Source organism: Ascidiella aspersa, chromosome 6 (genome assembly GCF_963924565.1).
Source record: "Ascidiella aspersa chromosome 6, kaAscAspe10.2, whole genome shotgun sequence".
Taxonomy (NCBI): Eukaryota; Metazoa; Chordata; class Ascidiacea; order Phlebobranchia; family Ascidiidae; genus Ascidiella; species Ascidiella aspersa.
The window spans coordinates 18,436,469-18,454,498 of NC_139452.1; the positions used below are offsets into that span (position 1 = coordinate 18,436,469).

Consider the following 18,030-nt stretch of genomic DNA (forward strand, 5'->3'; position numbering starts at 1 on the left):
ATAGTGATTGCAATTAGGGATGTAAGATGAACTATTTGGTTATCCTTCTATGGTAAAACATTGAGAATTAAAATAAATTTTAGGATTACAATTACTCATTATTATTAGCCGAATATAATTCACATACCTTGGGATTTGAATCCTAAGGATCTAATATACTACTTTAAACATGTCTACCAAAATGTATTTTCCGTGCACAACTGCACAAGGATAATATGAATTATAAATTCATTTACTGACATTGTAACTGATTTGACCCATGATTCAACATGGTAACCTTAGTTGGTTTGCTTACTTTACTTGTATTGACTATATTTTACAATTGCATAGGTCAACCAACGTATCAGTTGTATATGAAAATTACCTTGACCCTTGCAAGATAAATATCGACCTTAATTCCTGATCAGTAACAGCAGAATACTATAGTAAGGCTGGCAATTTAGGTTGGACACAATTAAAATTTCATAAAAGATTATATATATATGTATAGATATTTGGTCAGAAAAGGCTTTGTTAGTTTATCTGAATAAATCAATGAAACAGTATAAATTTTCCACCCCTTGATACCTTGTGTTTGCTACACGAAATTGGCTAAATACAATTCAAGCTATTATTATTATACAAAAAATAGTATTGCCCCAAATTGAGTAGAGTTTACATGCTTTTAGCGTTTTCTTGCACCTCTGCTCCATTTTTGTTTATGCTTTGTAGTTTTTGTGCCGTTTTGCGTTGCCGGTCTCTCAACTGGTGTTTGTTGTTTTTGGACAGGGGTTCTGCATGTTGTATGTTACAACAATTTTATGAATTTTTCGTTTTATTCGTTTTTTTACTTTGTTTTATTTATCTTTTAATGTAACTGACTAATGCATAAAAAAATATATATCTTTTAAGATTTTTTTAATAGTGTTTCATCTGAATTGCTTGCTTCAATATATCAGTTAACAATAATTTCAGCCAATTTTTAGCCTGTGATTACTTAAACACAGGCTACAATTTTGGGCTACCATTTTATCATATTTACTTAAAAAATATTTTTAACTAAAAGATGTATACTTTGTTAATCATTATGATGTAAACAGAATGGTAGAATTTTCCTAAGAAAGTGCTCTGTTCATCATTGTTAGTAAAGACACATTTTTAGTTGCAAGTGTCACTAAAACTGTTTTTATTGATGATTAATGCTAAGTGAGAAGGTAACCTAGTGTCGCCATGTCTACATTTAACTGGTCATATTTAAATTGATTTAAGCTTGTTTATATATCAGCTGTTGAACCATAGTCTTTTTTTACCATTCGATATTACATAAGAAAATTATTCATTGATAAAAGTGTTTTAGTGTGAGGAACTCCAGATGCAAAGAAAACTTCGTAATGAGTTGATACAATTAGAAGACACTTTGGCCAAGGTTAGTTTTACCAAAACTTTAATGTTGATGTAAATTTAATTTAACAGAAAACTTTTACGGTTTGGTATTTCTTAAGGTTCGCCATGACTATGAAGCTCTGCACACAGAATTGGAACAAAATCTTGCCGCTAATGAACAAGCAGGGCCAGTTAATCGTGAAATGCGTCATTTAATTAACAGTCTACAAAATCATAATCGTCAGTTAAAAGGCGAAATTCAGCGTTACAAAAAAAAAGTTAAAGACTTGCAAGCAGACTTGTCAAAGGTAAAAGTTGAATTTTGTTAACTCTATTTGTTTACTTAGTACACCGTCAGAAATCCGCTGATAAATTACACCTGGTGTTATTTTCAACCTTGTAATTACAGTTTACAACCTACCCCAAATCAGTAATCTTCTTACTTTTGTTTTGTTGGTGCCATTCAAGTGTCAACAGATCTCCTAAAGTCTAATAGTTTAGTTCATTGTGACAGAACTTAATGTTTTATAATCGAGAAATAACACTGGTCAACAGCAAAAATTGAATGTGGATGTAATTAACTAATTTTTAAAGGGATTTTGGTGCTGATACTGAAAATGACTTCAACTGTTTTTAAATCTCTTTTTTGAGTTATTTTAAATTTGTAATGTTCTGCTATATGTAGCAGATTTTGCACTGCTGTTATGTTATTTAATAGTGAGGTAATTAGGAATGTACAAAGTAGAATATCAGATCCTTTAATTCGAATTCAATTCTGCAGTGAACTGATATAATTTATATGTTTTAATGTGGATGGTTGCGCCTAGTTGTACATATGCGAACGACAGGTTTGGGCCAATTACTTCGCGATAACTTTTCGCCCAATTATTAAGTGTTATTGTAAGAGAGGCTTTTTGGCCCAAAATTGTATTTTGGCTGTAAAAACGAGTGACAACATAGTGTATTACATTTTTAGTGACTATAAGGGTAATGCTTTGTAAAAGTGTTTTGTTGAACGGCAGCCATTGTAATCCACTCATAATTCAGCTTGGTAATGGTAAGTTTGATCTAGTCCAAATATTTCCTGTGGATGGACACAGGGGCATTTCCAAAAATCCAAAAAGAGGGGGTCCCGAATTTTCAACTAACGGAATTCCTGTTTTTCGGTCTGACGTCAATGACGTCATAAAATAGTGACAAGTATAACGTCATAAAATAGCGATTCTAATGACGTCAACATAATTAAAAGACTAATCAGAAAGAGCCAATTAACGTACAGCAAAAGCAAACCTTAAGACGCAAAGCGAATACGTGCGTCGACTCCTGCCAGCGCCAGATGCGAACCCGCTTGGTGTGCAATCGTTAACTTAAGAAAGCAAGATCGCGAAATAGATGTGATTGATTTTGGTAGAACCATGTACGGAACTACGCTAAATTACAAGCACGTTTCTCGCCACCTGCAATACTAAACGAAGATCGTTTTTCCCGGGGTTTATTTGATTAGGCAACATCTGCGCCGATCTGTGCTGTGTGCCAAGTCAGCTAAAATACAAGCACGTCTTACACCAACATGGGATATCAGCAGCGGGGAACATCAGCACCGTCTAACTCGACGTTTTGAGCAAGAAAAAACGTAGGCCGCTTGATTTATTGTTGTTAATTGTCGAACACACACTTGCTGATCACCCAACCCGAACAAATAACGAAAGACGCAAGAGAAAAAAAATATCCTGTGTTTATAGTCGACCAAACAAGAAACGAAAAACGGCGTTTTGTGTTTGATTTTGGTTTCGCATTAGCTTAATAGCCAGGACGTAATTACATTTAAAACATTGCCGCTTCGGACGGCTAGTTAAACTATGACAAAAACGAAAAACGAACAAAAAACGATAATGTCACTTACAATAAGGGAAGTGGTCTGAACCCCAACCCCCTGGATACGCCACTGGATACGCCACTGGATGGATAACAGCATGTCGACAGCTGCTTCTTTTATTTCGTTTTTCGACAAGCTGTCATCCTACAGCCTTTATTTTACATTTACGTAAATAAATTGAGGTGGATTTTCAGGAATCCCCTCATATGGGTGTCATATGATTCATCCACTCACAATACATGGTTGTAAAATATCCACCCTATGTTATTCCGCCTTTACAATTGAGTTCTAAATGTGGTACTGCGCAGTTGGCCTTGGGACTCGGGTAGTTTTACCTGATCTTACTCGAGTCCGGAGTCTGACTCCAGCAAAACAAATAGACTCTATTGAGTCCCGAGTCCGACTCCACATCCCTGCTAAAAAGTATGCTGTGCTCTAATAAGCCGAAAAAGAAGAAAAAATAGGCGTTTAATATTGTAAATTATAAAAACACACAGTATGTTAGTTGGAGCTGGATGGAAACACACAATAAGACCCACTCGGCAACCACTTCTAACTCGAAATAAGTCCTAAATTTAAACTATTTAAGTGTTGAAATATGTCATTTAAATATTTTAACTTCGTTTTTCAGAATTGACCAACATCCTTATAAAACCCAATATATATATTCGGTATAAGATCTAAGTGGCCTAAATAACATCCAAATCTGCAGGCAATGGGTAAAAAACGATTAGGCGCCGCCGCCAAATATGTACCGTTTGGACACCAGACTGTTTTCCCTTATAAGGGATTTGGGTAGGTTAACTTTTGGTCCTCTTGTGATCTTATTCCGAACGGCGTTTTCTTTTGACATTGATGTTATTCTAGTTTGGTCTTATTGCTGAAATCGACTTTCAGTCGAAAATTCTAAAAAATAATAGAGAATTTAACAAAGTGAGAAATGCAACTCTTGGTGGTTGTCTGGATAATGCTTATAAAAGTTAAATAATTCTGCCGTATTTTTTTCTATAATAGAGTCGAAAATCCGACGCATCATCAGAAATGTACACCTCCCCCGTTCTTGCAATTTAGCATGACGTGCTTGCAATTTAGCATACTCTCTTACGTGAATCTACCAAAATCAATCACACATATTTCACGATCTTGGTTTAGTTTTTTTGCCTAAAGTTAACGATTGCATACGAAGCGGTTTTGCAGCTGCCGCCTGGCAGAATTGTTGACGACGCGCGTGTTCGCTTTGCGTCTAGAGTTTCACATTTGCTGGACAATAATGGACGGTTTCTGATTAGTTTTTTATTAATGTATGACGTCATTACAATCACTATTTTATGACGTCATACCCGTCACTATTTTACGACGTCATTAACGTCAGACAGAAAAAACGGGGAATTCCTTAAGTTGAAAATTCATAACCCCACCTTTTGGAATTCTTGATACGCCCCTGTAAACACCCCACGATTGTTGGGTGATATCCTTGCAAAACTATTTAGTTATTTATGGTGTCACCTTGTGTCATTTCTTCAAATAAACAGTTAACATTACCAAATGATGAATAATGTAATAGCAACATCAAATATAAAAAGGTTTTTCCCCATCTATGAAGGTCCCTGGGTAGGGTAGTTCCCTAATCGCCTAAAAGAACATCCACATAACACCCTGTCCCTGTCATATCTAAAAATATAATAGTTTCAACCATTTTCACTTTTTCTATTAACTCTTTGACCTAATCAAAAAGTTTGAGAATGTGATTGTTGAAAACTCTCTGTTAATTTTATACTCAGCTTTTTGTGACTTTGTTTGGCAATTCTGACAATGGTTTATCATGTTTTTGAAATAAGTCGGCATAATGTATCAAAAATTGTAGATGGCGATCTGCCCACAGTTAAGTGTGTAACAAAAATGCCCCTAATGGTTTGCGAAGCTGTATTGCAGTTTATTAACTTTAAGCTGATACATGTATTTTGAGGAGGACAATCATTCCAAAAATGCTTTATGGCCTAGCCCATCTGGGTTGCTAGTTGGGCAATTTCCTATTGAATTTCTGAGGTTTTAACGTCCTATAGATTTATGTGGTGTAATGTTACATTGCCTGATGATGACAACCTGTACAGGACGCTGGAACGTTAAAGTTAAATAAGAGATGTTCAGAAGAGCATCTGACTGGTATCTTTCTAAGTTGTAAACCTAAATAAATTTTATCTGTTATAAACTTCTTTATACAGCATTACAGGTTGAATAGCACTAATGTAGACAAATTTCTTTCAACACATTTGTTACTTTGTTGAATATGAAAATTGGAAGCATTTTATCCACAGCTTTTCCTTGCACGAATTTAAAATACCTCCTGTAGTGTGCCAAGTGGCAACCACTGATCTTAAGTTTTAACAAAGTTGTGTTTGAAACAGGTTAAACAGGAAGAAATACACAAACTACAGGAGGGTATCAAACACGATGTGGATAAATGCTTGTCTGAAAACATTAAAACCGAACCTGAATATATGGTAGAAAACGTTTTCCAAAACAAAAATTACGAGGATGTAAAACCAGGTGTGGTTGATAGCATAAACAGAAAATTGATAGCATAAACAGAAAATTGAACTAAAATATATAGTTTAATATAGAAATTGCTGTCCTTTTGCCGATTATTTTCTAAAGTTGAAGTGTTTTTTTATTCCTTGTGTGTATGAATGTTTTTTATAGGTTTTATATTTTTCCAAATTAGTAAAAACTCAGTGGAAACCAAGTTATAGCAAATATTTATTTTTAAAGATTTAGCGTAACCAAACTCACGTGATTCAGAAATTATGTTATGTAGGTACTTGCAGGAGACAATACTTGTTTTACCTAATTGATGTGTTCGTTAATTTTTACTTTTGATAAATATAAACAACAAACAATAGTTGTTAAATTAACCTTGTTTTGTTAACAAAGTCGGTTTACTAACCATGTGGTAAATCTGTGTGTATGATCATGTTTATAGAAAATGAAAAGAATTTTCATGACGAAGCTGCAGAACCAAACGATGTAAAATTGTCAGGAAAACTTGAAGACAAAGATTTAACATGCAATGAAGCTAGTGAACAGTTAAAGTAAAGTTTTATATAAATAGCAGTTTTGTAAGATGTAATCTACCATAGTTTTTTTTTTAATACCTAATGTTTTTCTTTTACTACTAAGTAAACTTAATTTATTTCTAGAAAAAGTCAAGATCAAGTTAAAGAGTTAAAATTGCTGCTTGACATGTACAAGGGTTTGTCCAGGGAACAAAGGGAAAAGGTAGATTTGTTTAAAAGCAAACAAGAGAATATCTTTTATAAACTTTCTTGTGTTTTTTCAAACAAAAATTCGTTTCTACCAAGTATTATTTCTAAATGTCTTAACAGGCGGAGATTATGGCCAGTGAAAAAAGTGCAAGAATAAATTTTCAAGATCTCAATAATCAATGTTCTGCATATAAAGAGCAAATAGACGTTCTCAATGATGATATGAAGAAAATCAAAGAGCATCTTATAACTAAGAACGAAGAGCTGGCGAAAACTTTAAATCGATTAGAAGAGCAAACAGAAAGAGCTGAACGTGCAGAGCTAAAGTTACCTCAAGGCCCAGCTCCAGATACATTGAGAAAAATGACGGTAAACACTTATTGGTTGTAATATACCTTAGCACCAATTTTTTTTTACAAATTTGGATCTCCAGTCGTCCCCTGGAGCCCATGCGATCACCAATTTACAAGGTTTTGTTTCAGGGTGGAATTTTAGAGGAAAAATTGATAAAAAAATATTTTTAATACGCATTAAAAAGCTTCTTTAAAGTTTAATGACTGGTATTGTAAAGACTGTTAGGTCCATAATCGTTTATTTATTTTCCACAATAACAGCCATTGTGGCAATTCACATGTTGTGTGAGTTTTCTAAGATTATTGGCAGCAGCAAAACAATATAAAACTGACAACTAAATGTTGTGCTAACCCGTTCTGGCTAATCGGTGTTGGAATAAAATATGTATCGGGCTTCCCTAGACTGGGATAAACTAATTCTCCCTTTTTTTCTATTTGGAGTAGCAATGCCGCTCAATATTGGCCGCGATAAACTCTTAATAAAGCTGGATGCACACTGCGAAACGGCGCTCTGAACGGACGCCGGTTAAACAGAACGTCAGTCATCAGAATTATTTTAGATATACAGAGTGTATATGGACTTAACACTGTAAAACCGTGGCATAGCATCCTAGTCGTAGGGAATTACTATAAATGCACCAACTTTTGTGTTAAATAGTTTTATTCTACTTTTTTTTTTTAACGAATCCCATCGTGTCAAAGCTTGTCAATAATGTGATTTTTATTCAACAATATTGAAATGTTTTATGGGCCTTTATTATTAAATTAAGGTGTTAGAGGAAACTATATCAGAACTGCGTCGTAATTTTGCTGCCACAAAGCAAGAAGAGGAAGCTCTACTTTCTGACATGGACGTCACGGGTCAAGCATTTGAGGATATGCAGGAGCAGAACATGAGGTTGCTACAACAACTTCGGGAGAAAGATGATGCAAATTTTAAGCTCATGTCCGAGGTCAAAATGCATTTCTTTTAAACGATTATGAAAGATATTATATAACCTTTTTTCTGTTAACTCTGAACACCAAAAATCATGTCGTGAACATAAACTTTTGATGGTATGTGTGTTAATAATTTGTTTGGTGAAATTGGGCACTTATCTTTTATCATTTTCGATTTTTTAGCGTATTAAAGCAAATCAACTTCAAAGATTGCTGCAAGAAGAGAAAGACGTTCTGCATGACCAGGCTATAACATTACACACGCAGGTAATTTGCCAATGCTCAAATATTATACATGTGTTTGTGCATAAGCCGCATTTAAAGGCTGTTCTTATTTAGTTGGAAACATATTACAGACAAAAGTTCTTCTGCGCAACTCGTTAATATTGCAATACTTAATGCAGGTTGAAGCCCAGAACCAAGTGGTCCGTCGACTTGAGGAAAAGGAACGAGCTTTACAAAATAGCCTTGTAACCATGGAAAAAGAAGTTATGTTAAGGGCACAAGCAATGGATCTCCACAAAAGAAAGGTACACACTTCTGGTTTTAACCTGTCCGAAATTCCTGAGTTATTGAACTCCTATATGGCCGTTTATCTCGGGTAATTGAAACTGATAAGATTCTTGTTTTACCGTCGTAGGCTAGGCCTAATTGTTCACATGCGAGTGACAAGACTGGATTAAAGCTTATCACTGCGGCGATGGTGCTTATAGTTTCAGTGTAGCCATTTAGTTTAGTTCGGCGTCAGCGGTTTGTGGGGCGACCAATTACTTGTTATTAATTGTCAGTTTAAAACTAGCGGCTAATGTGTGATTGGCAAAGTAATGGTAGCGCATTTACTGCCAGTAGTAACCAGTATTCTCTGCCGAATACTATTTGACTGCTCAACACAACATGATTGTAGTAGAGTAGAGTTAAACTCACCTATGTTATATAAAATGTACATTTATAACCTGGACTTTGAACAATGTTTTAGTTTGTTTTTACGTTTATAGTTATGCCTGCACCATAACTCCCTGCGAAATGGCTTCGAACAGCCTTTATTTACAATTATAAGCTTTTCTAATTTTATATTTTATTACAATATAAATATGTACGTAAATCGTTTTGTAATAATTTCCGGTTTAAAATTAAACAACATATTATATTGATGCCCCCCACCCCCCAAAAAACAACAAATGCTTATAACTTATTATATCGCAGTTGTTGTACTTTCATGGCATTGTTAAGACCACGGCTTACATGACGACACTGTGGTTGTTCCTAATTAATACTCTAAATAATGTATCAGTACTAAATATTCCTCTTAAATAGCAGTAGCAAATAGGGTATTGTAGACGTCCGTCGTATGATACACTTCGAATAATAGTTCTATTGGTGAACGTCACTCTCCCAAAAATTAATCAGAGGCGAAAATACGCTTGGACGAAAATACGCTTGGATATGTGTATACAGTTGTACTTGGTTGAAAAAGGATGCTATTTTTCAGGCAGTTGAGATGGCACAGGTCACAGAGGATACACGAAGGCAGTTGGAGAAGCAGAAACATCGCTTGAACATCCTTGAGGACTCGGTGGATAGAAAAGTTGAGAGTTTGGAGGAAGAACATTTTAAGCTCAGTCGTCTTCAGGTTACACTTGCAAATAGGCTTTGTGTTATGGATATTGCCATTAGATGTCGATATATAAACCGACAATACTTTTGGTAGTTTTAATCTGACTAACTGCATATTGTAAGTATTTCTGCAAGAAACATGTTTCAAGCGCTTTTTAGCTATAATGGGGCTCGATCTATTGATCAATAGTAGCATTTTATGTTTATTTATTGCAGGAGGGTGGGGCCCGACTTCGCCGAAAACTTGCAAAACACAAAAAGACGGAAGGTCTTTACAGCGCCGATGAGGTCCTCATGGAGGAGATAAAAGAATACAAGGTAGTGAACATCCTTTCCAGCATGTTGTTTTTTCACTAATTAGGGATGTCCAATAATATCGGATCGAAGCCGATACCCGCAGTCAGGTGGTAGTATATGTACTCGTGTGATACAAAGGTGTTATCGGTGCCGACCCGAATTAATATGGGAAGTTAGTAATGATTTGCGATTAAACCCAGCGATATCCAGTGCCACCGCGGGCAACGTCAAAAAAACGTAGCTGTGAATATACCCAGCTCCCACAAACAATATTTGCATAAAATAACGGGCCGTTCGATATAATATTTCCTGACTTTCCGAAAATACCCTAGCCCCGGGGCACTTGTAACTTTTTTATTTTTTGTCAGATAAGACCTCTTTGTTTTTTTTGCCAGATTAGTCCTCTTTTGTTTTCCGTTTCAATATAGCCTATAAAAGGCATGACGTCCCAGACAGTGATTTTTTGTTTGATCTTCTTACAATATCTTTCTGTATTATTGCCAAAACTGGTACGATTAAATTTGATCTGCGTATCACATTTCCTAAAAAGCGATTCCTGGTCCCTTGACATCGTTTAAAACTCACACCTCCCTTTGTGCTTTCACTAGAGGTGTTAACGTACAATCATGTGCGTTATCCAGCCCAGTGGTTCTTTTTTTTAATTACTCCCTTACAACGCTAAACACCGCTAATTCCATCCCCAAAAAACTCTTAGAAGTATTTAGGCTTTTTAGTTTCTACTTTAATGTAAATTAGCGAAACAAATATTTAATACAGCAATATTATACACATGTGTGCAAACTACCAATTCAACTGAGATCGAAGAATAAAATATTTAAACTATTTTTAGGTTTTCCGTTCTTCACCTTATAATTCTGCTTGAATAAAACAAAAGTGTCAAGCCCATTGAAACAGTACTCCGAAGCCTCTTCTACTTGCGACACACTAATGAGGTTTAAAACTATTTGCGATACAATTAAAAAATATATTAAAAACGTTTAGTCAGCCAACAGCCGAACGCCACCCAAAAATATATATATATTTTTTATTCCCTTTACGGTTTTACTAGTTTTCTGAAAGACCCTTAAACCAAGGGTCGGCAAACTGTGGACCGCTGCCCAAATGTCAAAAAAGCAATATTCTATGATTTTTTGCGTCGTGCGACTCCTAACTGTTCATTACAAGTAACAAGTGTACAGTCCATTTTTCAAATTATTATCTTTTAAACGTTCAAATTCTACAATATTTTTATGATTTTTGAACAGTCCTAACTTTTAGTCTGTGAGGGCATCCAAACTATTCACCATTGGTTTTCTGTCTTCATACCAAAGCGAAATCCTGGAGACATGTTTCAAACCAATGCAATATTCTTAAAAATAAATATATTATGCATTCTCTCCTTAACATCACTTCGGTTCGCAATGTGTAATTTTTTCACAGTTGGTGTTCCAAACTAAAATTACACTACCAACACTGGTCAACAAATTTTCACTTTTTTTCTAAACGAGAATGTAAGTATTTCATCTTAGATGTATTTTTCGCGCTGATTTTGAATATAACTTTAGTTGTTCTCTAGCACATCACATTTATAAAATATCGTTAAATTTCAATTTTCCAAAAAAACGCAAAAAAATGTCTGCCATATAACTTTTTTATACACATAACTCAAGTCATCACCATAGAACTTTCATGATGGAAATTTGAACTCTTCTCCCCTTCTAAAATTATAGGTGATGGGGTTTCATTGCATAAAATGTCGTTTTTGTTCGTTACTAAATAAACAAAGATTTTCTGTAAAAAAGTCGAACACAGTGTGCAGAAAATACACTTTATACATAACCATCACCATCATCTATATGCTGAGCTGAGCAGATCATCAACACCGAACAGAAAAGAATGCTATTTGCATTTTCTAAAAAGTTAGCACGCAATCACTAAATGCCAGCCAAGCGCGTAATTCTACCTTTTTACAATGTGCATCCTTTGGAATCCTACTAATATTTTGTTTCAGTAAGATTCCTTTCGTTTTTATTAGCTTAGTAGTGAAACATAGAACTCCACTTTTGTATTCCTCGAACGTTTCTAAGAGCCGTAGGCTATAACGTTTGTGATATCAGCCACTTACTATTTTCTTATTGGCTTATAGTCTCGTAGTAATGTAGTTTTTAGCACGGCTGTTGTAGCAAAAAGGACCATCTAATGTAGGTTGTCTACGTTACATTTCCGTTATGTCTTATTACCACATCAATCTCAACCAAGTTGTTTTCTTTCAATCCTAATACAAGCAGCTCTGACTTTTCTTGTGAAAAAAACACGCATGTACAGTAAGGCTGTTTAAATCTATCTGGAAAACAGAAGTGGATTTGAACTTTCGTTTTGTTCTTATTACCTTCATTCAATGTTCAACTTTATCAGGGACAATTCAAGACTTTCATGAGGAGGAAGTGAAACACGCATTGGGGCATTATGTGGCATACGTCTCCTTGCTAAATCTAAAAACTTAAAATACAATTGTCCAACTAAATGATATCTGAAGTGATTCATTGCTTGTCGTTGGTCACTCAAATTTAAAAAGGATATGTAAAGACATTACTGATTAAAATCTGGCATTACCAAACATTTATTCATTGTGATTTTACTACTGTAGTGCTACGACATGTATACTCAGCTCGGATGCTGTTTTTATATTTGGAAATTAACTACTTAATTACAAAAATCGTTAATATAAGGTCTTTCCTATATTGTTTTTTAGAGATATCAGTAGAAAACAGATAGAATGGTGTGTGAGTCACATTATAGTTGGATAAGGTCGCAGTGCGCAATGCGCCTATATTAATAATACAGCACATCGAAAAAAATAAAATACGCATATTTAAAAAAACTGATGTGCTAGAAAAAAAAAGGGCATTTTCAGAATCAGCGCCGAAAACACATTAAGAATCAATTTATCACATGTCCGTTTAAAATTTGCTGTTGACCAGTGAAATTTGCAAATTTAATGTTTACTAATTCAAATGCCATAAGTAAGAAGCACTTAATGCACGGTGTATGGCGTAGGAATATGAAATAAAATTGAACCACCAAGTTAACCAAATATTTCCCCATAGACAAAAAGTATCTCTTGTATGTATGCGGCCGGTGTTTATCAGCAAGCATAAAATGCGCTTGATGCGGCACGCAATGAGCATCTTGAATTTATATCTTTATACACGTGGAAGAAGCAAGCGTACACGGTCCAATTTTAATCAAATCCATCAACCTGTGACCTTCTGATCCCCATTACATATAATGTTGTACCATCACCATCCCCGTGTTAGTTTGCTGAAGCCATGTGTTATAGCCGATCATTTCAAAAATGCGTAATAAGAATATCAATGCCCATACAGAAGTAGGTATCATGTTGAACATTTCGAATAACTCTTTATTCATTTTCAACATCCTACTGATACCTACTTCTGTATGGGCTTTGATATTCTTATTACGTCTTACTACAACCTCCAACCATTATGCTCCAAAATTTCAAAAGTGATTATAGCAATTACCATGTAACCAAAAAGCACGATATTACTATGTCAACTTAGTTTTATTTTACTATGTCTTTTCAATCTAATACGCGAATGTTTAAAGGTAGATCTGTTTTAAATCTAACTAAACTTTTAAATCTAACTAACTTTGCACTAAAATCTAACTAACTTTGCACGCAATTCGGGGCTTATTAATCCGTAAAAAACTATACGCGTTTTCTGATCTGACAACCGTCATAATAATAATCGATCAATAACAACAGTTTTAAAATAAAATCTACTTGAGTTTTGAGCGGTTAAACAAAATTAACAAGGCATAACGCTGTGGCCTTGAGTCACTATCAGTATGTTGTGCCCAACTTTACGTGTAATTGTCCGATTGTCCGTGTAAGTTTTCTGAAGCTTCTTATTATAGCCGAGATTAAACAAAACCATTGTGACCATTTAGTATGTAACTAAGAATAAATGTTACAAGTGGATTAACATTTTAGTGAGAGGTCTAAATATTGCGAAAACATTGTTGCCTTAAATTTTGACGTTTGCCTAAAACATAGCACTACGTGGCGCTACATGTTCGGTGTTTTTTTTAATTGTACTGTTCTTGTGGTCTCCCTTGCTGTTTACCACTCAATGTGTCTGCGATTGTGTGGAAGCGTCATTTAATCGACTGGCGTGGTATAAAGTATCGCAGCTATCTGTGTGATCGTAAAAAAAATCTAAGCTCTCTGTTTTGTTGAAACGTTGTACAATTCACAATTAAGGTATACTCACAAAAAGTGTGTTGTGTCTGAAACGAATCGACTGGCTAGAGCGTTCCGGCTAACCACCTCACAAACCAAGGGATACCTCGTGAAATTTTTTTCTAGGATAAACCTTTCGTTTTATATTATTTTGAAGCAAGAGAATCCTCTGCATATGGCTTACTCATCCTGGTTTCTTGTGACGCGCAAACAACCCGACCGATCGTCAAATCTCGACAAATATTTCATGAAAATGCACTAACGCGCTATTCTCTTGTGTAGTTTGCTTTTTAGGAGGTTTTCTCTTGAAATGTATAAAATGAAAGTCGACTACGACCTATGTACATTAGGGCGTGCCTTTTTTTATATGTACATGGGGGATATGTATATATCTGTGTATGCCGAAAAAACACCTACTTCCTATAATGTTTTACTTACAGTACTCCTAATTCTTTAAAAAGTCTCAAAAAAAAGTACTAAAGCATACGATGACCCCCAAAAAATAGAAGTTTATTTTGTAAGTATATACATATAGTACAGTGGTTCTCTACGTTTTTCATTCCGTGGACACCTTAAGCCGCTATTCAAACCAGGGCTGCGGAGTCGGACTAGGGACTCGAGTTAGACCACGTAAAACTACCCTAGTCCGACATGCGCATGCGCAGTACAAATTTTTTAAACTGTTATGGCCGCAATCTTGAAATTGTAAAGGTAGAATAGCATATGTTGGAATATTTTCTAACAATGTATTGTAAGTGAATGAATTCTACAACATCCCTATAAGTCCATTGCTGAATATCTACATTATTTTAGTTACGTAAATTGGCGGAATACAGGCTGTAGGGTCAGGGCCGGACTGGGGACCCGACAAAAACGTACATTTGACCGGAGTCGGACTCGGGACTCAGGAGTCGGACTCCCAAGAAATGTTGTAAAAACTTATTCTATAAAACTTAGTTGGTTCTGCTGAAAGCATCATTCATTCGTGAAACAAACACAATTTTTATGAAAAGCTTTTCCCAACCCATTTTCTCTGGCATTTATTGGGATTTTATGACATGCTTTCCCGTAACGATTTGCTTGTTCGTTGAAAGTGGTGCCCGTTTCCAATCACTACTTTCATTCATTTGCAGACGAAATTGCGCTGTCCATGTTGTAATGTAAACAATAAAGATGCAGTTCTTACAAAATGCTTCCACGTATTCTGCATCAAATGCATTAAAACCAGGTAATTATTGGCTGAACATGTTAATAGTTTTTTAATACCTAACTATTGTACAGAATATTGTAGCGTTTTTCAATAGTATGATAGTATGGTATTATGCTTGACGATTTTATTCGTAAAATGTTTAAAATTTAATTTGCGAAAAAAATAATTTGTAAGCTTGTCATAGTGTAACACAACTGCGTTACAATTAAAATTACAGGTATGAAACCCGACAAAGAAAGTGTCCGAAGTGTAACGCAGGCTTTGGTGACAACGACTTTCATCGAATATACATCGAGTGATAGTAAAATTACTCGATATGTGCTTAAGGCTTTCTTGCATGATAAGCTGTAGCAAGCTTGTAGAAAACCAACGTTTGTATTATTCTAGATTTTATTAAAATAAAAAGGTAAATAGAAGTACACTTCCGTATGTAATTTGTTAAACATTGGTCATAAAATATATCTTCTTGCTCCATTTTGAAGTTTTGTAGTGTGAATGAAATAATTTAATAAAAAATTCTGCTTCCTTTCAAATAAAGACTGCATTGTCTGCTTTTATTCTAACAAGAGTAAAATTCCCAAAGTTGTTTTCTCAGCAGGGGCGGATCCACGATTTTTTGTTGGGCCGTGGCAATTTTCTAAGATTACTTTCTGAAACATTAAATCGTAAGACGCTTATGTTTTTGGTCTAATTATTTCGCAAATATGAAAAATTTAAGGGGATGACGGCAAAGCGTTCAACCCAAGCGCGAAAATTGTATATTGGATAGACCCCTTATATTCTCTATAATTCAGTATAGTTTTTAAACTCTGCATTTTGAACCCAATATGATCGTAGTTCAATAAATTTACTGGTTAAGTAGCCCAAGTTACTCTTTCAAATGCGGCCCGCGGAACCAAAATATGTGACCGCGGTGTGCTTTGGTTTTTGACGCGCACCACAAAACATTCAGTTGCAGGTTTTAAAAATTTGACTCAAGGCATTGTTGCAACCATATTTTGCTCTAACTAAGAGTTCGCAAACTTTTAATTCAGGTATTCATAAGTTACTATTTTGTGCTGGCAAACCTTAAACGTGTACAGCCAAAAATCCAGATGCTTACTTTAACAACATCGTTTATATCGAATAGCTTACAAAGTCGCGTCAAAAAAACTTTTACTACAGGTCAAACTGGTCGCACGATAATATAATATTGTAGGAATATTACCTCACACTGGTCAGTGAGAGGCGGCGAAGTAACGCAACTGCTATCAGATAACTAGCCATCCGCGTATTGTCATGCGTTATCTGGTACACCCTTAAAAAATAATGGTGCACCCTGGGGTGTACAATCCACCCGGTTGAAAAGCACTGTCATAGGATAAAGGAAAACAGTTAGAAGAAGAAGCTCAACATGTGCGGCGTTCGCACATTGTGAAAAAAATTTGAACTGATTATTAGACAAACAAAAAAAGACATTTATAGTTTGATTTAACAGAATTGCAGATTGAGCAGCTTATGAGTTCACTCTGGACAACATGTCCTAGTTTTCGTGGCAAAAAAAGAATTTACATAGTAAAAGTCGAACAAATATATAGGTTGGGGAGCATGGCCTGGTGAAAGCCCAGTTGATTGCACCAAGTCCTAGCCCAAGTGGACGATCGGCCACAAAAGGGTCTTACTGCATGGACAAATCAAAATACCTGTTGGCAACAAACAGTTTCACACTAAAATATGTTCGAGATTCGGTGATTAAAAAACTACGTAAATATGGCACCACTTACGAGGTGCTCACACTTGAGGTAAGCGCCATAAAAAGTTTTGAGGCCAATTAACGTAAAATCGTGAATTGGGTTTCATGGCACCATTTTGCATAACATGCAGCCATGAGCTCAGCCTTAGGCCAGTCATTCATTGCCTTCGACCCACTACACTCGCATTTGCGTCGGTCTACGTAGTCGTATTGACAAATATAACGCTGGCAACATTTTATCGCCTTTGAACCACGGATAAAAGTAGAATAATTTCGTTATCAAAACGATGAAAAATATTCTTAGCGGGACGTATGGAAATTTTCAGGGGGGACTTCACAATTTACTTTATAACTGGATGTCTAAAAACGCCGTTCCGGCCTACGTTCACACGGAGCGCGAACACACAATAAGCCCCAACGAGGTGGCAAGGGGGTGCACTTGTCCCCCCCCTGGAATTTCAATATGCGATTATTTGGTAAAACGGACCCCTTAAGGCAGTGGGTCGCGAGGCATTTTTAAATGTTACAGTTTTCCATTAGATCGGGAAATTATTGCATTACCATTACGTAACATTTATGCAACAATGTAACAAATACGTAACAATAAGATGTGTTGTGTTGCATTAATTATTTTAAGACGTAGGGGAGATGTGGGACCAGATTCAACGCCATCTTTGTCTACGAGTTTTTGAAGCAGACGGAAATCTGTGTTTGATTTAAAACAATATAACGATTTTTGAGACAGAAAAGTAAAATTTTCACATCTAATAGAATTTGTATTTTGTACTAGAGCAAAGTGATAATTGATTGTGGTTTAATAGGAAATATTCTTATTGCGTTTTAGCTAGCTGATGGCAAATAGTACACCTGAAAAGTTAGTCCAAGTTTCAACTCAGGCCATGCCAAGTGCAAATGGCCGCCATGGGGACCAGTGGTTCACAACCCGGTGAGGATCAGTGAACCATTGGTCCCCATGCCTTCAACTTGTTATTATTTTTAGACAACATGCCTACGTTTAAGTTATCAAAGCAAAAGCATAGTCAATACTCTGATTAGAGCGTGTGGAATGCTGTAAAGGAAGGAATGTCGTCGGCAAGGTTCCAAAACATATGGTGTGCCG

At 35.6% G+C, this 18,030-nt stretch overlaps 1 protein-coding gene across 1 annotated transcript in view; it reads left to right on the forward strand.

Moving 5' to 3' along the window:
* Positions 1–16,438, forward strand: part of LOC146140600 (E3 ubiquitin-protein ligase BRE1A-like) — a 45,928-nt gene extending 29,490 nt beyond the window's left edge. The window contains exons 10-22 of the mRNA XM_083392024.1: positions 1,337–1,405; positions 1,482–1,670; positions 5,644–5,785; positions 6,219–6,327; positions 6,436–6,514; positions 6,622–6,870; positions 7,625–7,807; positions 7,977–8,060; positions 8,198–8,323; positions 9,283–9,423; positions 9,624–9,725; positions 15,102–15,196; positions 15,396–16,438. Coding sequence (XP_083248150.1) covers positions 1,337–1,405; positions 1,482–1,670; positions 5,644–5,785; positions 6,219–6,327; positions 6,436–6,514; positions 6,622–6,870; positions 7,625–7,807; positions 7,977–8,060; positions 8,198–8,323; positions 9,283–9,423; positions 9,624–9,725; positions 15,102–15,196; positions 15,396–15,477 — 1,650 coding nt within the window. The 3' untranslated portion in view covers positions 15,478–16,438. The remainder of the gene's footprint in view (positions 1–1,336; positions 1,406–1,481; positions 1,671–5,643; positions 5,786–6,218; positions 6,328–6,435; positions 6,515–6,621; positions 6,871–7,624; positions 7,808–7,976; positions 8,061–8,197; positions 8,324–9,282; positions 9,424–9,623; positions 9,726–15,101; positions 15,197–15,395) is intronic.
* Positions 16,439–18,030: the final 1,592 nt, after the last annotated feature.